We start from the raw sequence: 22706 nt of genomic DNA on the forward strand, positions 1-22706 counted from the left end.
TGAAGGGCTAGTCATTTGGAAGGGCTCCAGATCGTGCTCTTCAAAACCCTTTTAGATAATTTGCTACATCACATCTTCATCACCCCCCTCCCTACCTCCCTTTCATCCTCCCACTACACGATCCTGTCACCCCTGACCGTATACATAGACCTCCCCCATCATAGTGCTTTTTAAATCCTGCCCTTGACCTCACAGAACCCTACTACCAAACCAGCACCCCACCACCTAGCTGCTGTAAGTCCAGACCGGCCCAGTCAGTCAGTCAGTCAGTGGTTAGTTAAGCCCCTAAGGGCCTTAAGCGCTGGGGCCCCAGCTGAGGAGCCAGGGCAGCTGCCAACCACGGACCTCTTCAACCTCGACTGTCCGGATGATTGCGTTTGTCAAGCTGCCACTCTGAGTCAGTGCGATGCAGGTCTGATCACAACAATTAGGGGTTAAAGCAAGGGAGGGGGTGCCATCTCTGGTGGCGTAGAGAGAGGATATAAAAGTTAGGGTGTTGGGGGCCTTATCCACCCTAGCAGCAAAGAATCAGGTCCCACATTTTTTCTTTTTATATTTTGCACCAGGTGACATGCTTGTCATTACTCCACTGTCACTACAGACATCCCTTTCTCCTCTGTATGTCCACACAACCATATTACAGCCTGGAAAAATGTGAAATGTGTTGTTTTGATCCACTGTGGCTAGATGTAGCCATACTGCATAGACTCAACTGGTAAATGGCAGTTGACAAAGCTGAAGCTTCCAAGAACACTTGAATGTGCAGCACATAACAGCTGAAATTCTATACATACTAAATAATAACCTGTGCAATACCTCAGTCTAATCTCGAGATTAAAGGGTATAAATATGTGAACATAATGTGTCCCTCAGGTTACAGCAATATAGTTGAAAAATCTAATTTTTTCAAACATAATTATATTTTTTCACTTCTAGATTAACTTATAACAAAACATGATTTAAAATTGTAATAATTTATTAAAACTATATGCTTTTTCAAAGTATACAAGGAAACATGTACAATGTCAACTAAAGAAAATCATCCCGAGAAAGTTGTTCCTCTTGGCCGCTATTACTCCAGCTAGTTGAATAGCAAAGCCAACACGTGCATATGTCATCAAGGAAACGGTGATAGCTTCCATTACAGGTGCAACTCCAGAGATCTCTCATTGTTGAAAAACAATTATTCAAATTAATTAATTAATTTAATTTAATATCAAGCCCTACTCTGTATTAAGGAAGCGTTAAGGAAGGAGTAACTGTATAGAAACAGAACATAAAAAAACAGCCAACCTTTTAAAATATGTCAGTTTTTAATATCGTTAAGAAACAGTACAAAAGCTTTACCGTAACAATATAATAAATGTACAAAAAAAGAAATCATACTGTGATGATATAAGCATACTCCCACAGTTCCCTGCTTAAAAAAATACTTTGCTTCGTTTACAGATATTTAGATGTTGCTATAGTATGAGGAACCATATTCAACCATATTGCCCCATTGTCAAACTTCACTATACTACACTTTTCACAAGTTTTCACAGTTCCACAGATGCCTATTCCAGATACATAATGACATCTTCAGGATAGTACTGAAAGTTAAAGCTACAGTATGTAATGGTATTTTTTTTTTTTTTTTTTTTTAAATAGAGATATTTTCCAAAACTGCTCATAATGTAAAAGGGCAGTCAATGCCTCCTGTGACACAGAACAATTTCTGGAAGAGATTTTCTCTTATAAATGTTTTTTTCCAAGGCTCGTCCTTCTAAACATTCAGAGAAGACCATAGCCCGTCCATAAACATGTTGAGCTTTAAAAGGGTACCTTTCAATCTAGTCTCAAGCTAAAGCTAACTTGATTCCAAAAGGTTGCATATTGTAGATTCCAGATGCTTCTGCAGTGGCTTTAGAATTAGGCTGTGGCAGTAACCACTGTGCACACTAAACTAACGGCCTCCTAATCACACTAAATGTGCTGCATTCATATAAAGGCCCTTACATTAAGTGAACTCACTCGTTTAAAGCAATCAGGAAGCCGTGACAGCTGCAGTGAAGGCATGTAAGAAGAAAAAGGGGGGGGGGGTCTATAAATAAGAAAATCTCACAGCTTATTAAATATTTTTTCACCCAACCCTCAAATTAAATCTTAAAAAACCTATGGACCTAATTGTATCTTTTTAGAAGACTGACAACAAGTTATGTTCGCAAACTTAATGATGTTTATTAAAGTAGCTCATAATCTGTACATGAATGGAAAATCTATACTTCAACAAAGCAGTCTGGATAATTTCTAAAATAAACCTGTTCAATCATTTTATGTAGAAAATTGATTACTTATACCTAGAATCATGGCTCCATCTAGTGGTCTGAACACAACATAGCTAACATTCTCTGTCTTAATTTCTCTGCTTTTTCCTGTTTATCAGTAAGTCCGGTATCACTGAATTCAGTAAACCTTGAGATAAACTGCAGTTCACCAAGAGCAGGCAGTATTCAACCCAAGTCAGCAGGGAAGGTCAGCTGACATGAGTTTGACCCACATCGCACTTCTAATTGAAGGAGGAGCACCATCTATCTCGTGATCATCTGCATCATGTGATAACCAAAGCTTTTTTTGGGATATAGCGCTATCAGCTTTACCTTTCATTTATCTAGCAGTCTTAGGTTTTGGTCGAGGAGGCAGGCCCCGATTAGCTGTGCTGGGGTTCTGTTTACCTCTCCTAGCTGTCTGATCTGGACCATCAATCGGATGTGGGCCTTTACCCAGGAGGAAGTGTTCCCAGGAACCAATGGATTCTTCCACAGATGCCCAATATCTTGCCTAAAAGAAAGAAATACAAATAACAGTAACTTCTAGGCCTCAATAAGTAAGTCAGAATAGCTTATTTCATTACAGCTACTGTTTACAGAGTTGCAACAAAAATGACCTGCAGCTTAAGATACAATAAATTTGGGCCTGCTGTGAGCATCATAACCAGTTTACCTCGAGAGCCAGAACATTTGGATGAGTCATTGGTCTTCCTCTGAGACCATCCTCAATCTCCTTTAAATCCTGCAGTAACAGAAGAGATGCTGTTATCTACACTTATCTACATTTATCTAAATGTTAGAATAGGTAGTGACAACAAAAACTTATTTGGGATGAAACAATCTAATCTCACTATTGTTTCCTGACTCTGCTTCTACACTACTGGGGGTTCACACATACGGCTATGATCCATTTGCCTGTAGCTTGCCTTCGGGGAGCTGCAGTCCTTTTGGTGTGTAATGCTGAGAATTTTCTCAGTAATCTCCAATTACAAAGTGAAACAACTAAAACAAAAATGGTAATATGTACTACGCTCCCCAAATCTTTTCATTCTCAAAACACAAACATGCAGGTTATTACATCAAATTCATTGTTGATTTTGGATTCTGTATGAAAATTGTTTAAACTAATAAAATATATAAATGATGACCCTCCTCATCCTTTAATAAATAAATCATGAAAATTGTAAATGTATTTTTAGTGGAGTAATCAACTGGTGTCAGTTAATCACAACCACACAGTCCTTAGGAGGCTCCGATCAGCTAAGGTGACAACAGTAGTGTACTCCTGACCTAGAAGAGGGTTCAGTACAATCAGAAATGTTATGGCTCTTCAGGACTATGTACCATCGCCTCTTCTTTACCTGCAGCAATGAACTGTTCCTGTGGCGAGCAGCCTCGGACAGCTTCACCTGCTGCTCCCTTAGGATCTTCAGCTGCTCTATGCGACTCTCCATCTGCTCCAGCAGCTCTGCTCTCTTCTCCAAGCTGATGTCAGACACAGAATAGAAAGCAACTCTATCAGTATTCCACTAGACAACTTCCAATATGAATGAGGAGCTGATGTTGAAGAGAAGGGAAATTTAACTTGCAACACCTGCCGTGCTCTTACTTGTCATAGTTTTAAAAAGAGAGCAGGACTTGGTTTACAGGCTGTACATCAAACCAGTTATAGTGAATAACCGCTCCACTTGTATGCTACAACCTGTAGACGACTAACAAAGGGTAATTTAAATCAGTTTACCAGCATTTGACATTGGCGACAACTTGATTCTGCCGGTGAAAACTCAAAAAAAAAGGTTTTCCCGACGTATTTTTCCTTCTATCCAGATTCTAGTCCAAATCTCAAATCTGAATGTAGGTTAACAGCAAAAACATTTAAACTTGACAAATCTGTACTAACGTTACTTCTCAAATGTAATTCACAGTGGAAAATAACAATCTGCTTTTGTCCTTTCTTCTTAGAGAGCGTGCGTCCCACTTGGAAATTGATAAGTTACGCTTTTAAAACAGGCGCTGCGCATAACAAGCTTCACACCGTCAGCGTCGTAACCAAGTGAACCAACATTAGCTAACGTTAAGCTCTGTCAGCTAACTCTGACAACAAGAGTCGTATTTACTCTTTAAGGAAGAATTACAGACGCCATTAACACTAATATGGACCAAACTCCACCAGGTCCAACTCACAGTAAAATTGGCGCACTCACATTTCCTCGTGTTTTTCAATTAATTCAAGTTCTTCGGGTAAAAAAGCGGCCATCGCTATGAGCAGCTGTGCCAACGGGGCCTCCGTCCGCACGGGAACGTCAGCATTAAGTAAAGCACACTTTCAGCGTAACACAACAGGAAATGACGCACTGGGAGCTTCAACATAAATGTCTGCTTTTTCTATTAGAACATCGATACATGTCTTCGTATGTACATAAATAATTTCTTCGGATTTCAGTGTTGAGGATGAGATTTGTTCAGTAGTAGTAAAGATGTGTCTTGATTTTCTTTTCTTTTCAAATATTTTTGTAGAGGAGTATTATAACATTAGTAATGATATATAATAATAATAATAGACCCCGTTAATTTATGGCTTATTTTACACTATTTTGGTGTCTTTATTATTAAATACTAAAAGCCAAACCTTTTAAAATTAGGCTGAATCCAAAAATGTCGATCCGGAAGCGCTGGTGCGTAGTTTGACCTACTTAACAGTTGCTCTTTGGAGGAGTCCAGTAACCATAGCAATTATGACCGGTGCTGCTCCCTGCTGGTTGTATTCTAGAAAGCAGTTCATAATCCAGAAATCATCCCATTGACTGTGTATTTTGTTTCTCAGACAAACTAGGCCTACTGTAGAAGACGAAGAAGGTGATGGAGAGCTGAAGTAGTTAATGTTAGACATGTGTTCTTAAACATGGCAACTGCACATTGACAATTTTTTCTGATGACTGTCAGATTAAATGTTAGTTGATGTGGATAGATGAAAGTGACAATTCACAGGCCAAATGCAGAATAAACTTAAGACAAGCATCCTAATCTTAGAATATACGCACTAAACAAATATATGGTTTGCACGTAAGTATTGGGAAACATACGCATTGCATCACACACCACATGCAGGATACATGACTACATTTTATTGTATATTATAATGGAAAAAAGACAGCAAAAAAACAGAAAGTTGTGTAATGGTAGTGAAACCCATCAAAGTCCATCTGCAGACATAATTATGTTTTTCTCATTGTTTTATAGTTTCAATTATATAAATGATGTGTGAGCCTGACTCTCCAGAATGTCGTCTGTCCAAGTTGTGACACTAGAAAATTGTTTTCACTTTTACAGTGTGCGACTTACAAAAGGTGGTTTATTTGGAATTTGTGATTTTAAGAAATTGTACAAAGTTTATAAAGATTTTTGTTGGGTTTTAATATGAATTTCATAAGAGCTCTGTACATTTGACATGACAAAAGTCTACCACATCTTGGATTAAAGGTCTAAGGACTGATGGTGTCCCCTGCTGTAGACTGTATAGGTCTATGTAGAGCTTATGGTTTTACTAAAATAATATTTGTCTTTTCCTTCATCATATTAAAATATTTCTGTATTTATAGGTAAAATCTTTTTCTGAAAATGTTGCACCTAAACTGAGGGGCTTAGGGTTTTCAGTTTGGATATTTTATCTAGAGGAACAGGACAACCCAGAGTGAATTTAAAAACTCTACATAAGAAGAATGTATTTTCCAGCATTGGAATTCTAGGAGCTAACAGCATTGGCTCTGTTGAGACACCTGCTTTTTATGTTATCATGTGATTCAGTGGCCATTATCTGTACACTGTAACAGATTTCTACTGCTGTAAAATGAATACATGCTTACTGTAGAACCTGTATACAGCATTTTGCTGTAGATCTGCAATGCATCATGGTAAGAAATTGTTGGCAGGTATATTATACATATTATTTTACTGTGAATGACAATGCAGTAATTTTGAGATGGATTTTTATTTCAGCAGTAGAAAAACATCTACCACACAAATTTGCTACTGACAAGATTCTACACTTTCTTCAGCCATTTTCTTCAGAAAGGTAACCTAACTCATTACAGTGCATACAGAAAGTATTCACAGCGCTGAACTTTTTCCATATTTTGTTATGTTAGAGCCTCATTACAAAATGGATCAAATTCTTTTGATTGTCTACAGACATATCCTTGGACTTAAATGCTTGTGTCAGAAAGGCTCCAATTTGAATGGGACCACAGGAATAGACAATTAAAATCTGTACACATTTGAGTATTTTATAATTATTTTATAATCCTTTCCAAGTAATGTTTCAACTGCACATTGAAATCCACCTGTATCATACACAGTAGTTAGTACTGCAAATGCGCCACCTATTGTTAGGAAAAAATCAGTAATCTTAGCCACTACAGAGTTACGTAATAGGCCAGACAGTTGGTCTCAGAGTGTATGACTCAGATGACTTAAAGTGAAGGTATGCATTCTTGACTTGTTGTAAGTATTGTCTTGCAGATTCTTCCTTATAGTATGTATTTATATGACATGTATTTATATGACTCAAATACTGTTCACTCTGTCTTGATTAAGCATGAAACTGTATCAGTTTGTTACCAACATTTTTGCATGCTATGTTTGTTCTATGTCAGTGTTTTTGTTGATGATGTTCCACCTCATGCAGTAACTGGTTACATTTTATCATTGTTACCATTGTTATTTTAGTACAATTGCTGTGTGATATAGTTACCAAACTGAGCATTTCCCAGTGTGATTTGATAGAACCACAAGGCGTCACTATTGTTTCTTTTATTATGGTTATTTTGGAAGTAGGTATTTAGGTGAAATTTGTTTTAAAGGAAATGTATTAGGATATTTCTGAGATTTGGTCTTATTTGCTTACTTTAATTACATAGTAGTTAATAGTAGTTTTCATAACAAAGCTGATGTATTGGCAATATCATTATGTTAAGTTCCAGTGATTTCAGTTAGTATGTCAGGGCGACTGTGGCGCAGGAAGGTAGAGCAGTTGTCCACCAATCTCACAGTTGCTGGTTCAATCCCCTGCTCCTCCGGTCAAATGTCAAAGTGTCTTGAGCAAGAAACTGAACCCAAACTTAGTTACTCATTTTGGTGAGTGTTGGCCAGCTGCATAGCAGCTCCCCCATGAGTGTGTGTGTGTGTGAGAGTGTGAATGGGTGAATAAAAGAAGCAGTGTAAAGCACTTTGAGTGCCGATAGGTAGAAAAGCACTATGTAAGTGCAGAACATTTATGTTCATTGTTTCTTTTCTATTTGAATCTGTAGAACCACACACACATATACAAACACCACGCATCCTCCTCTTCATCATCAACCCCTAATAAAGTGGACCTAAAGTGCGTTCAAGTCTTCAGTTTGTGTCCTGATCGACACCCAGCGGCGAGCATCAATATTAATCAGCTCATAAAGATACTCTAGCCCCCATCTACAGCTTAGTTTGTGCTCTGACATGCACTGTTAGCTGTGGGACCTTGTATAGACAGGTGTATGCTTTTCCAACTCATGTCCCATTAACTGAATTTCCTAAAGGTGGACTCCAATCAAGTTGCAGAAACATCTCAAGGGTGATCATTGGAAATAAGATGCACCAGAGCTCAGTTCTGCGTGTCACGGCAAAGGAAAACTTATGTACATGTGATTTTGCCGTGATTTATTTTTAATAAATTTGCAAAGATTTCAAAGAAACGTCTTTCACGTTGTCATTATGTGGTTATGATTGTAGAATTTAGAGGAAAATAATGAAATGGTTCCATTTTGCAATAACGTTGTAACATAATAAAATGTAGAAAAAGTTAAGTGCTGGGAAAATGCTGGAAGCACTGTATTTTGCAACTGTGATTTTATCTAGCACTGTTTTGTCTTGTAAAGTTTCCAGTATGTAATTTGGAGCCAGCGCTGGGAAAGACAAGTGGAAAGACTAGATAGTGTGCAAGGAATATGGAAAATATTTTTATCTGGGGGACATTTATTTAATAAAACAGCATACAGGTAGGGAAGGGTACCGAAACCCAGGGCAACAAATATTTAAAAACAGCTGTGCATAAAGCCGTAGGATATGAAGGCGACTACTGAAAGCAGAGAGACACAGCATGTTTGACAACTTGTGTAACGTTAACCCAATACCAAGCATGTGGGTACCCTGGCCCCAGTGATGAAGATGATGAAAATCTTGAGTAATTAATAAAAAAATATTGCCAAAGATATGTTTTAACTTAACTGATTTATAGTCAGGTAGTTAAACCACAATAATACATAATCATTTATTAGATATGATTAGATAGTATGTTTGCGTTGTATATTTGTATTGAAGGAATCTTCCAGGCAGATGCTGAAGCCCAAATTTCCCGGCCTAGCACTTCAAGGCTCTTCATTCTCGGTAAGATCCCAAATCTAGACACATACTGGCTTTTCTGGTTACTTCACCCAGTTCTGTTGTAAGAGCTTATTTCTCATGCTGTATAATCCAAGTGCATGTTGATACAGTGCAGGAAATAGTTCTGCCTATATGAAGCTGGAAAAAATGGACTGAAGCTATTACATGGATGGGTTGTTTGAAAAGTTTAACTTTTTAAGCCCAAAATTGTGTTTTGGGTGTGTTGTTGATTTTGTTGCAATACAGTAAAGTACACTTCTTGGGAAGCTCTCATTCTTAGTCCAAGTAAGATTTCATAGACAAAACGTGATGGGTGTACTACAATTGTACGGAGCAGCAAATACCATATAAATCCGACTGTGATGCATTTTTGTTTTGTTCTACTATGCTAGTTTTTATGAAGTGGTGTAAGAAATAGAAACATTTTGTGGTATTTTAAATTTGAAATGAGCATTCAACAAAAATGGTCATAAAGCCATCACTGTTTCTTTTTGTCCTTTCACTGCAGAGATGCAAACTTCTGCCCAGGTTGAAGAATCAGGTTCAAAGCAGGACCATCTGCAGGCATGTATAGGTCATATAAGTCACATTTTATAACATTCTAAATGTTTGGCGTTTTGTGTTTTACACAGTTTGATTTTTAGCTGACTATTTTAACTGCATGCTCAGATTTTACCGTAAAATACTTTCATAGTTTTTTACTATGCAATGTTCCTTTGGGTTTTTTCAAATTAAATCAATGTTGTAGAATACATGGGATTGCCAGTAAGCAAATAATATATGACAATAGAGGACTCACACACGTATTTATGATTAACAACCACTGTCTTTTTTTTTTTTTTTTTTTTGCTTTAATTCTTGTTTCTATGACTACAGTCAAATTAGCTAGGAACCTGTAAACAACATGTGAAGCCTTTTGAAACTCTCTAAATATGCATAAATGATCAACTCAATAATTACATGGTCAGGGTTATTTTGAACAAAGAGTTGTTTACAAAATGAAAACTACAAAAATGTATGTAGTATGTATGTATTTTTAAATTTAAAAAGTTGGAATTTGAAGGGAGTGGTAAACAAAATGTCATTTTTAACAAAAACAGTCTGTTCATTTTACAGTGTAAAATAATTTTATAGTTGTCAGTTTACGGCAGCTCAATATTGCTGTGATTTAAAATAAAGCATCCTATTACTGTGATGATAATTACAGTATTATCATAATTACTGTAATAACGATTACAGTATTTATGAGTATTACAGTATTTTATAGATACTGTGATTGACATTTACACTAAGTTAACTGTGCAATCTTCTACACCAAGTTCCTGTACATTTCATGGTATTCTTGTTACAGTGTACTTATCAGAACCATCCAGTAGATACTTGCTCCACATTCTAGTGGGCTCAGTAGGTCTTGATCATGCTATATAATGCACCACAATGTCATTCTCATTTTGGATAACACAATCGCAGAATCAAAACCTTTCTGATCCAAAACACAGCAGCTTGCCTCATTTTTAATCACCCATAAAGGACTCATGTCACACCACTCCTCAGATCTCTACACGGGCTTCCTGTAGGTGCTCACATCAGATTCAAAGCTATGTCTCTTGCCGACAGGGTGATCACCTTAAGAGCTCCTGCTTACCTCTACTCCTCCATTCAGGTCTACAATCCCTCCCGTAAGCTGCGGTTTGCCAATGAAGGTCGTCAGGTGGTCCCACCACCACACAGAAGGCACCAAGCAAACCCTTTCAGCTAAAATGATGCGGAAACAAGCTCCCAAACTCTACACGCTCAGCAAACTCACTCCCAATATTCAAAAACACTGCTGAAAAAAGAACTCTTCCACACCTTCCTATGCACTGAAAACTATTGATAAAAAAATAAATAAAGCAAACTTCCTTTCTGCTTTTTCTTGCACTTGCATCTCATGAAATGTAAACGCTTTTTTGATAGGACTTTGTTTTGATGTTTTCTCCTTGACTTAGATTTTTGACTTGTGCCTCACTTTGGATAAAAGCATCTGCTGATTGACTAAATGTAAATTAAAATGGATCATGCCACAATGTTGTGAGGTGTGCTACAATACTGAAACTACATGACACAACACAAGATGGAGTAATGTTATAAAACAGACAGAAACTGGTTAGATTTAGGCACAAAAATTAGGTGTTGGGCTTAGGGACAGATTGTAGGGTGTCTTAAAATACAGAAACAATACTGACTCAACATAAAAAATGGGATGTTTGTCAAAGTCCTGTGTTTTTTTTTTTATCAAACAAGCAGCACTGATTTAACCTTTTCAGCTCTGGTAACCTGTCATATTTCCTACAGCCACTAGATGCTGCCATGGTTCCGTCAGTAGGTTGTAGGTGACTTGCCAAATCATAACTATGGGTGGATGATTAATTAATTACAATTTAATGGCAAGATAATGCTAGAATCGGTTGAGTTGTGGTGTTTATACACTTTTCTAAGTTGAGTCATCATCTGTTATATTATTAAAGGATAATATTTTGTTTAGCTTTAGGCCCCCAAACATCCAGCAAATTCACAAATTAAAAGTTGCAATGTTAAGCTAGTTAGCTAGTTAGATAACATACATGAAAACAGACTCAAGTATCTTATTCCCCCTAAGAATTATGTGTTCATTAAATATTTTTAATATAAAGTAAATCTCAATAAACCTTTGTAACATTATTAAGAACATATTTTCATTTAATTAAATGGAGGAATGTGTCATGATCCCTGTGTTCCCCTGTTTCATTTTCTCTTGCTCTGCCCGCTGTGTCTTGCAAACTCCTTTTCCTTGCTACACCCCTCCTGCTCTGGTCCTTCAGCCACCTTCCACACACAGACACACACACACACACACACGTGCGCAAACACACAATCACCCTATGCCCAGCTGCAGCTACTTACTCAGTCACACCACAGTATAAAGAATCCTCTCTATCCTCATATAGCAAACACATCTTTCCCTTGGTCTCCAGCTTTTGTCAGCCTTTAGCTCTTCCTCATCCCTTGTTTTGGACTTGGGTTCTCAGTTTGGAAAAACATTACAGGAATGGATAAATCAGTGGACTATTGCAATACTAATACTTTTAACTGAAAGTCTGCAAGATTACAACCCAATGTAATACAAGATGTAAAACAGGTACAATAATGTCACTTATTTTCTGAGAGTGTAGCCTGGAGTTCAAAGAGAGCTGTTGTCTGTCTCTACAGCTCTTTCAGTGTCTCATAGTGAGCAGTTGTATGTGTCACACACAGTTTTCCTCTAAAGGAGGGGCCTTGTTTTTACCAGCAGAGATCTTAAAGAATTAGTTTGTCATGTTCAGTCAGTGTTGCTAAGACGTAGGCTGCATAAGGAGATTTATGCTGCTCCCATGTCTGTAGAGTGGAGCCACTTTGTCCATCTGGGTCATACTGTATGTTGGGTTGAGCATGTGTTGTTCCACTGATTTCAGTCTGTGACAGATTTAGCTTTTCCACAGCTTGCTCTGTTGCCTTTTAAGCAAACACTGGATTTAGCTTTGTTCTGACAGTTACAGCAGTGACAAAGTTGCCATTTGAGTTTGATTTTGATGAAGAATTTGCTACATCTGTTTTTCTACAGGCTGCAGTGTAACAGGACATACCTGTTTTGATGTTGGTGCTTTTCTTTGCTTATATGTTGGTTGGTTCAGTGCTGTGCAGTTAGAGGAGATAAGCCCCATGATCACTCAGCTCAGAGGACTCTGAGCTGTCTCTAGCCTCACCCCTCAACAACACACAGATTGGTAATGGTCCAGCTACTGTGGAAGGAAAAGCTCTGAGCTTTAAAATGTGTTGCAGTTGATACAAGCCTAACATCATGTCTCTGGTTTAACGCAAATATTTAAGATTTTAAACATCCTCACTTTCCTGCAACAGCTGGATCATCAACAAATGGTCCTTTAAATTGTTTAGAAAAGATGAGGAGGTCAGAAACTAAATACATGTGCTCAGATCGTGAGCACTTTTCAAGTACTTCCATTTGTACTTTTTAAAATGTTTTTTTTTTTTAAATGGTTTAGTTATTTTTTCAAATTCAGATCCCCAGTCAACTAATAAATGCTGTTTGTTATTATGGTTATTATGGATGAAGCAGCTGTCATTAAACCTCAAGCAGCTGCTGTTTCAGTTGTCACTTCCGTTCCGTTTCACTTCAGTTGAACTTCCAGGGTCGTGTTGTGCTTGCATACTCTTCCAATGAGCAGTTGTCATGTCAAATCCAAAATTCCAATCAAATGTATTTATATATAACTTTGAATACAACACCATCACTAGACACCAGTCTCACGATTTTACACGTTTTGATAAAAACACATTGTTGACAATCAGGAAACTGCGTTTCTGCTTTAGTTTTCTTTAACTTTCCCCTGTTGTGCAGCTCGGCTCCTGTTAGATAAACCCAGTGGGTGTTACTCAGCAGCAAAGCTGGCCTTCCATTGACAATTAATGGACAGCTGTAGCTAGCTGAGACCTTTGAAGCCATGTGTGTGAATGCTTGGTTAGAGGTTTTTTAAGGCAGCAGCAGTGCACGGAAGTTTTAATGGGTGCCTCAGCTCAGGTCATTTTCTTACAATACTTCAATTATTGTATCACAACTGTGGTGGTACTTAAAAGTATCACCCCCACAGTGTCTTGCATTCACTATTAGAGTAAATGTATAAATGTATTATCTCAAACATTCTAAAGAACCAGAAGTAAAATTATGCAGAATGTACATCAATGAATATGATTATTGAATTATAATTATCAGTGTATATGGGGTCAACACTTTATTGTTAAAAAGGTCATATGGAAAGTAACTAATATATGTGGTTGGGTAAAAGTATAAAACTGACCTCTGAAATGCAATAAAGTAGAAGTGAAATAAAATCATCTCAAAATTATACATGGTGTAAGTAACAATGCTGAGGTACTTTCCTCCTCTGGTTTCTATTGTGTGCAGCCCCAAACATTTGTTATTGCTACTACTGGGGCGCATGGAGGTAGAGCGGTCCTCCACCAATCTCGCAGTTGTTGGTTCAATACCCAGCTTTTCTGATCACATGTCAAAGTGTCCTTGAGCAGGACAATGAACCCCAACTTAGTTTCTCCCGGTGAGTGTTGGCCAGCTGCATAGCAGCTCCCTCATTGGTGTATGTGTGTGTGTGTGTGAGTGTGAGTGTGAATGGGTGAATAAGAAGCAGTGTAAAGAGCTTTGAGTGCCAATAGGTAAGAAAGCGCTATATAAGTGCAGACCATTTACCATTTACTAACTAAAAGACCAATTAGAAAATAGAAAAGTAGGAAAACATGAAGGAATGATAATGATTGTAGTGATTCTTGGATCAATACATGAAATAACAAGGTCTGAACATTTAATATTTCTAGAGAAACCTAAATTATGGGGCACATTTGGACCAAGTTTGGACTAGTATATTCATCTAACAAGCAACATCACATTCAAAAAATATTTAAAATACTTGCAGAGTGCTGGTTCTTTTGTAGTGTGTTTTCCTTTGTAGGGGAGTAATTTATTTGAGTACTGACTCTCTGTACTTCTGCAAACCCTGTCTGCGAACACTGTGTAAAAGTACACATTGGATGAGTAGAGCCTTGAGGCCTAAAATATATATCACACAAACCATTTCAGAAAATTACATCAAAACCCATATTTTATTTTATGTATAGCAATACCATTTACATATTAAATAACACTATCATAGAATGCTTCAATATAGCTTTCAACCAAACAAACCAAAAAAGAAATCCACCTTTTTTTCTTATTTCATATTAGAAAAGAGGAAGGATCAGCCACCTTTTCAGAACGGGTCAATGAAGAGCAAATGATCCAGAGACATATCAGAGAGCTATTGTACACGGAACAGAATCATAGGTTATAGAAAGAAATCTAGTAAAGAGATGATGCCATTGTAATATCACAATCACTGCCTGAACGGTAATGGATGGTGTGAAGTTGGGAAGTGATGGTGACCACAGAGGGGCTTCCACAGAATCCAGCACAAACAGTGACGCCATGAGTGAAATCAAGTGAGACATAAGAATATGATAATGTTTGTGACCACAGACCAGACCCAGGAAACCAGGGAATGGTAAAAGAAACGAGGTTAGATTGGAAAATCATCAGCATTCAGCATGTGAATGATGCCATTTTCAAATCTGGTAGATGTCTCCTGACACAGGCTGTACAGCCTTTCTTGAGAAGAGCTGAGTTACAGAAGCAACAGAATCTATGTACATGTTCTTATTGACAGTACACATGCATGTGCACTTCCAAGGCAACATTAATCGCTTTAAATGGGGACAGTGACAATGGCCAAGTGACCAGCTGAACAACCTAGTCTACATTTGTCTCATGCACCTCTGTGCGGCAGCATCTCTTTTCCTACCAGAAGACTAAAACCATAATCATGTCTTCGATTGGTGCTTAACTTTAAGGGACTGGAGATCCAGACTGGTAAAAATGAAAAGTACCGTCTGCAGTCAGCCGTGCACAAGACATAAATAGTGAACAGTATGTCTCTGAATTAGCTAAGTGGCATGTTTTAAAAATCCCTTGAATTTAGCTCGTTCTGGTGTGAGCGAACATACCAGAAGGTAAAGAAATGTTTTCTGGGTGTCTAAGAAAAGAATAACAAATGAATTTGTTTTTCATCATTATTTCTGTTTCTTACTCCATGCAATCTGTGCACACGCAGCTGTAAACTCAAGGGCCTCGCAGAGAACGTTTGTCGGTTGCAGCTCTGCGTCGTGGCAAACACGATACGCCACTTGCCCAATAGGGGGCAGTATAAGCTACCAACAAGATTAGGTGACTTGTGAGGTGAATTTTCTGCTATTGCTAAATCAACATGTGAAGAAGAAAATGAGCCTCTGAAGATTATATTTGTCATGAGTAAAATGTGAATGAACCCAAAACGACCACATGTTAGTGGGTGTGCATCATCCTATGGATAGGTCAACACTGCCTCTTTTAACATACTAAAATTTCTATTCCTCACTTCCTGCCACTGCCATTTAGCAGTTTACTGACACTAAAAACTTTTCCTTTCAGTAAACAGAACCTTCAGAGTACAGTGACAGCCCAGTATTTGTATCAGACATGTGTGAAATAACAACTCAAGGGTTGGCGTCGGCACAGCTTGCATAGAGTATGAAAGAGCCCCTGATGCTCTCCTCTCTGGCCGTCCTAATAAACGACATATGACAATATAGTGAAGTGGAACTGATTAAAATTTCCATAAGGACAATGATCAAAATGCAAATACAGACAGGTAAAATGGGGGGGTGTTGGGCCTCCAGTCAAGTAAGAGGACAGCGTGTCCAATGTCTTTTTCTGCATGGTAGGAATTCAAGTCTTTGGTAAACGTTAAAAAAATACAAACACACTTGTCCATCTGTTTTGTGCTGTGTGGGAAAAAAAAAAACACGGTTTTACATTTTTATTTAATAAGCAAAACCACAACTGTTTTATTTTACACCATTGATCACAGAGGTGCAGAATATCATCATCTAAAACTGTGGTTAAATGAGAACATCGTCATGTTAAAGAAAGGCGTGTGAGAGGTTACTGCGGCTAATGCAGGAAACATTCGAGACTCCACACTTTGCTTTCAGGCCACAAAAACACAACTACATGAGTGAAGAATGGAAACTATGTACACAAGGCCTTGGGAGGTTAGAGCGAGGGATCAGACCGCTGACAGCAAGCACAGATCTCGAAGGGGCCAAATCTGACATGCACTTTTTACTAGTCCAGTCATTTAATTCACATTGTTAAAGAGGGTCCTTGCTTTTCAGCATGTGACATTTCTGAAAGGGGTCATAGGAAACAGGTCTGCATACTATGGGTAGAGCATGTGTAAGGGGTTTCCTTGGTATATGGGGTTGATTTATTGCTGATTAGTTATGGTTTAGAGGATGATGATATTTTATTAAGGTTTTGTCCTGTGACATGACCGAATCGTATAATGAATTGCACGCCAACGTTTTCTTGTATTCATTGCAAGTATGTCTAAATCTTTGGAGTAAGGAAAAAGAACATAAAACACCACAGAGGAGGCAGGTCAGATTCCTTATTTCAAATAGCTGGAGACATGGAATTTAATGTGAAAATTCAATAGGCTTCACATTGTAGTAGAAACCTTTGCAGATTACCACCTCTGTGCGGCAGCATCTCCTTTTCCGTGGCAACACACAGAAGATTTTTGAAAAGATGAGCAAAAGAAGCAGTGCCAATCCTAGACCGGGAGCTAGAGCGGTCAGCATAGTTTTTTTTAATAGTTTTGGAACCAAAATGCCATTTGAGTGACAATAATAATAATCTCAAAAACTATTTAAAGTAGTAAAAGTACTTTTTATGCATAACAAACATGATATCATTATATTGTAGTTACTGACGCATCAATGTTCATCAATGTGAAGTTGCAGCTGGTAATGCTGGAGCTGATTGTAACAATCTTAAGGGCTGTTTATGATGATCACGTGTTTTGAATCTAATGATACAAAATAATTTACTTCTTGGTTACTGTCCATCACTGGATCAACCACAAGAAAAGCTGTGTGGATTTGGTGCAAACTCTTTTTCGGTATGTATCTAAAACCTAAACCTACATTTTCTCCAGTTTAAACAACTGATTTCAGACTCCACAGTGCCCAGCTGTGTCACCAAATTACAGACTAAAATTTCTACATAAAAGCCGCTACCACTATTTAAACTCTGACAGCCACAGACAGGATCACAGGAAATCTAAAAATATTACTACTCTGTTTACCTTCTAATTTCACAGTTATATTAATTTGTTAAAAAATATAAAAATCATCCTTCATGTTCAACACAACAGTAAAGCTGACTACTGCTCTACAGCAGGTAAATAAATAAAGTTGAAACAAATACCACCTATAGTTTTAGTGTATTTAGCACTTTTTTAATTAACTTGAGGAGGTTAGTTACATTTCTGACATCATGACAGTATCTGGGGACATTAAAGCCCCTGGGCAACACAATTCCATGTCATCATATGTAACAAAATACTGCAAATGTATTTATGGAACTGTGGTGAGATGAGAAAAAAGGCCTTTCATATTACATTAGTTACCTTGTCACTCGGGTCTGTTGTGAAGTTTAACCTGTCACCCATTATCCAGCTTACTGTGAACACAATCATTGGAGTTGATATACTGTAGGTAGTATAGTTTTATGATCAGCAGCTCAATCACTTAATCACCAAACGATATTGGACTTACTTGTGATCTCATCTCATGTTAGATCTTCAAACTAAATCTACTATAAAACAGAGACAACACCAAGTTTGAAATTAGAATTTTTCGGCCCACTGTTTTGTAATTCTGGCACAGGTACACCGTCAGATACTATCTCCAAAGACAGTAAATCTTCCCTGAAGTGACCGACTTTCCAAAATGAACCCAAATGCATGTTGATGAGTTGTCGAGGAAGTCACAAAAGATCAAAGATAAAGATCCGGAGAACTGGAACTTCTCTCACCTCAAATGGGGGGAATGTGGCTTAGTTTGGTAGAGCAACCACAAGGTCAGTGGTTTAAGTCCTGGTTCCTCCTGGCCATGTTTTAAAGTGCCTTTGGGCAAGACACTAAACCCCAGGTTGCCCCTGTAGTGGGCTCTTTAATTATAAATCATTTTGGCCAAAACCATTTGATAAATAACAAATTGTAATTTGTAAATAAAGGTCATTGTTCATGACTCCATTATCTGAAAGGCAGCAGGTAGATGGGTTCATGTGAGAGTGGAAAGGTAAAAACCACTGCTAACCTAGAAGAACATTAAGGCTCATCTGAAGTCTGATACAAAACACCTAGATGAGAGAGGAGGATGTCAGCTCATCAGCCTGTGAGGTGATTATCCCAAGAGTCAGAAGACCTCTTAATGATGCAATATGACTCTAGAATATAGGTTTTTGTAGGGGTCTACTCAAAGTTCAGACCTAAACAAGCAATTAAGTTCTGGGGGTGATCGCCTTCCCATTTTGGGGATTTAGATGTATTTTATTTCAAAGTTCCACTCAGTTTTACTGTTGTTTTGAATGTTAGATTTAGTTTGAAGATCTGAGAACTGTTTAGCTTGAAACTGACAGAAAAAGAAAGGAAATTAGGAGGGGGTCCAAAAGTTTTTCATTTCAGTTAATGGAATCAAAAAGCAGGTTTCTTCAAACAACCCAGCTTTTCTTATCCTTAAGAGACGACAGGAGAATTCATCGACTTTCTTAATTAAGGGAAATTTTAAGAAATTTGAAGCCAAGGCCCAAAGAAAGATGATAAAATGTAAAAACACCACCAGGGGACTAATCAAATCTGGACTAGACCAAACTGTTGCATAGAGCTTGATGCTGAGTCTGCTGCCTCCCTGCACATGATACTTGACACATGTGCTCCACACCTGGAGGCTCCACATCCAGGCCCCTGTGTTCTTAATCTGTGCTTGTCTGTCAGAATTGTGGACCAATAAAAACCCTATAAAAACAGGATTTTCAAAAAGATGGGAAGTGGCGTGAGGTTGCATCACCTGTTGTAGTTTGTCAAATGTTTTAGATGTAAAATCTCTACTGGTGGCATCTGTGTGTGTGTGTGTGTGTGTGAGAGAGAGAGAGATAGAGAGATTAGATGACATAGCAGCATACAAGACTGTAGAGGACTGAGAGAGTCCACTTCAGGATGGCTGTGAATCAGCTGTGAGTTCTGCAGTGGTAAACTATTGAACACAACCGGCCTGCGGCAGGAGGCCACAAAAGGACATGTACAAAAATCACAAAGTTATTATGATAAGGATATATTTATATATGTATACATACAGTATTTCCATATATTAAAAAGCATAATATGAATTATACTAAGAAAGAATAAAGTTCACAGTAGCAGTTGTTACACCACCTCAGGTACTCTAACATGGGCGTCATTCGCTAATAGGTGGAAGAGTGACAACAAAACAAATTTTTGAAAAAGGGTGAAGAGAAAGTATTATTAAAAAGAAAAAAAAAAAGCACTACTTGTCTGTCGCAAACGGCTCCAAGATCTTGTGGTAAATGAGTTGTAATATGAGTACTACAGATGAGCAGGGCGGAGGAGGTCACACTGAGCTGAAGTCGAACAGCAATTTCTGTACTGAGGCTGAGAGTTCTTGCCTTCCTCCATACACTGCTTTAAATGAACTGGGAGGTGGTGGGCAGAGCAATGTCCTTCACAGGAGTAGTTGCTTTAATAAATGCCAAAGCTGTGGAATGTCAAAAAAAAAAAAAAAAAAAGAAAAAAAAACTAAGCTTGAGTGGAGTAAAAGCAGAGTGATTCAGCTTTAGAATAGGCAGTAACACTGACATTATATAGTGCAAACAAGAAAAGACAGGAAAAGTGTTTCTCGTTGCCTACCGACGCTGTCGTGAAACTCAAAATCGCAGGTGCAAACCCTTCAGTAGGAGAACATTAAGACATAAAATGGCGAAAAAAATAAATATCAAAAACTTTTTATCAGAGTAAAAAAGTAATCAGGTTATTCATTTTAACCAAGAGTCTGGCAAAAAAGGCCTCAAAAAGTCTTGTCCACAATAGTTCCATTTTACAAAGTAAAGCGCCTCCTTTGTGGGTTCAGGGACCTCGCAGAGTGTTTGGACCCACAGGATGCCCTCAGCTCAGCTCTAGGTCTCTGAAGGGCCTCTCTCACACCAACGACTCCATGCTCTCTGCCTGCTCAGACTGGTTGGACACAGATACCATGGTCCCGTTAATGTCCCTGGCCAGAAGACCAAAGCTGTCCACCTTGGTGTTGACTAGACTGAGCACAGCTTTGTATAGGTAATGGTACTGGTCCTGTGGGCCAATCAGAGACAGACAGAGACAGATAGAGAGGGGACAGAGTGAGAACAATACATCATCACCAATGCTTTTCTTCTTCAATCCATATCCTGTATAAACACTGATCAGCCACTATTGACACCAATGTTGTGGTGGACAGGGGTCAGCGTAAACACTGAGACTACACACCCCACACACAGTCATGTACTGTGTGTGTTCTGACTTCGTAGATCATAGTACCATTTTTCATATGCTGCCCCTGTCTTATCAACCATTACTTCATCGTAACAAACCAAAATCACCAGTAGATTCACCTTATGTTTTAAATTTCACTTTTTTTGTCGGCACAGTTAAATAAGCCTCACAAAATGACATGTCAACCAAATAATTTGGAACCTAGTTTTGACTGTAAATATCACAAAGCCAACATATTAAATGTTGAAAGTGACAAATTTGATCATTTTGATTACCACCGTCTTGAACACTTTTCCTTTCATTCTTGCTGATACTCTTTTATCACACAACACACCTGACACTTTTCTCCACCTGTTCCAACCTGTACAGTACATTTCCATCCTTATCTTTAATCACACTAACCTGCTGCACATCCTTTCCATCTCTATCTCTTTGTCTGACCAACCTGTACAAATCCACCTCTCCCTCCTTAGTGTCCAACCTAACATACAAGTCCTCATATGCTCTTTGTTTGGCCTTTGCCACCTCTACCTTCACCTTACGCTGTATCTCCCTGTACTCCTGTCTACTCTCTTCAGTCCTCTCAGTGTCCCACTTCTTCTTAGCTAACCTCCTTCTCTGTATACACTGCTGAACTTCCTCGTTCCACCACCAAGTCTCCTTGTCAACTTTCCTCTTTTCAGATTACTCTCCTACCTGTCTCCCTGATCATATTAGCTGAAATTGTCCAGTCATCTGGAAGCACCTACTGACCACTTCTCCTCCCTGAAAACTACACAACATTCTTCCTTTTTCCAATTCCACCTCTTTGTCCTCTGCTCTGCCTTTGTCCTCTTCATCTTCCTCACCACTAGAGTCATTTTACACACCACCATCCTGTGTTGTCTGGCTACACTCTCCCCTACCAATACTTTACAGTCACTGATCTCTTTCAGATAACAACGTCTACACAAGATGTCGTCCACCTGAGTGCTTCTACCTCCGCTCTTATATGTTACCATATTTTTCTGCCTCTTCTGGAAGAAAGTGTTCACTACAGCCATTTCCATCCAGTTTGCAAAGTCTACCACCATCTGTCCTTCTGTGTTCCTGTCCTGAAGACCAAACCTGCCCGTCACAGTCTCATCACCTCTGTTCCCTTCACCTACATGTCCATTGAAATCTGCACCAATCACCACTCTCTCACCTCTGGAGATGCTCTGCATCACTTCATCTAACTCACTCCAGAATTTCTCCTTCTCTTCTAACTCACATCCTACCTGTGGAGCATAACCACCAACAGCATTGAACATCACCCCTTCAACTTCCAGCTTCAGACTCATCAACCTGTCTGATACTCTTTTCACCTCTAGAACATTCCTCACCAACTCCTCTTTCAGGATAACTCCTACTCCATTTCTCTTCCTATCTGACCCATGGTAGAAAAACTTGAACCCTGTTCCTAAGCTTCTAGCCTCGCTACCTTTCCACCTGGTCTCCTGGACACACAGTATGTCCACCTTCCTTCCCTGCATCATGTCGATCAACTCTCTAACCTTCCCTGTCACAGTCCCAACATTCAAAGTCCCTGCTGTCAGTCCTACATTTTTAGGTTTCCTCCTCTCTGTGCCTACGAACACACCTTCCTCCTGTCCTTCACAATTACACAAATAATGACATTAATTGACAACATGTCAGTATAATGATTGGGTATAAAATGAGCATCACAAATGTGTTGAATCTTTGACAGTTAAGAATGGGGTGAGGTTTGCCATTATGTAAAAGACTGCAAGGGCTAAAAGACTTAAGAACAAATCTGCAAATAATTATGAACATTGTAGTATCTGTGTTACATTATATCATTAAAACACTTAGAGAATTCAGAGTATCTGTTTAATTTAAGGACTAAGGCTGCAAAATTGTACTTAAGGTGATCTTTGGGTCCTCAGAGATCACT

At 38.5% G+C, this 22706-nt stretch overlaps 2 protein-coding genes across 3 annotated transcripts in view; both read right to left on the reverse strand.

Annotated features, from left to right (window-relative positions):
* Positions 1–1036: 1036 nt before the first annotated feature.
* Positions 1037–4633, reverse strand: cep15 (centrosomal protein 15). Its single transcript, XM_067505957.1, has 4 exons — positions 4514–4633; positions 3671–3794; positions 2983–3051; positions 1037–2820 (listed from the first exon to the last, which is right to left on the reverse strand). The coding sequence occupies exons 1-4, from the start codon at positions 4564–4566 to the stop codon at positions 2647–2649; spliced, it is 420 nt and encodes a 139-aa protein (XP_067362058.1). The 5' UTR covers positions 4567–4633; the 3' UTR covers positions 1037–2646.
* Positions 4634–14432: 9799 nt separating this feature from the next.
* Positions 14433–22706, reverse strand: part of ptprga (protein tyrosine phosphatase receptor type Ga) — a 451880-nt gene continuing 443606 nt past the window's right edge. The window contains exon 28 of one of the 2 annotated variants that reach the window (XM_067504881.1): positions 14433–20590. In XM_067504881.1, coding sequence (XP_067360982.1) covers positions 20441–20590 — 150 coding nt within the window. In that variant the 3' untranslated portion in view covers positions 14433–20440. The remainder of the gene's footprint in view (positions 20591–22706) is intronic. The other variant, XM_067504880.1, reaches the window with a different exon arrangement.

This window comes from Channa argus, chromosome 5 (assembly GCF_033026475.1).
Source record: "Channa argus isolate prfri chromosome 5, Channa argus male v1.0, whole genome shotgun sequence".
NCBI classification, from domain to species: Eukaryota; Metazoa; Chordata; class Actinopteri; order Anabantiformes; family Channidae; genus Channa; species Channa argus.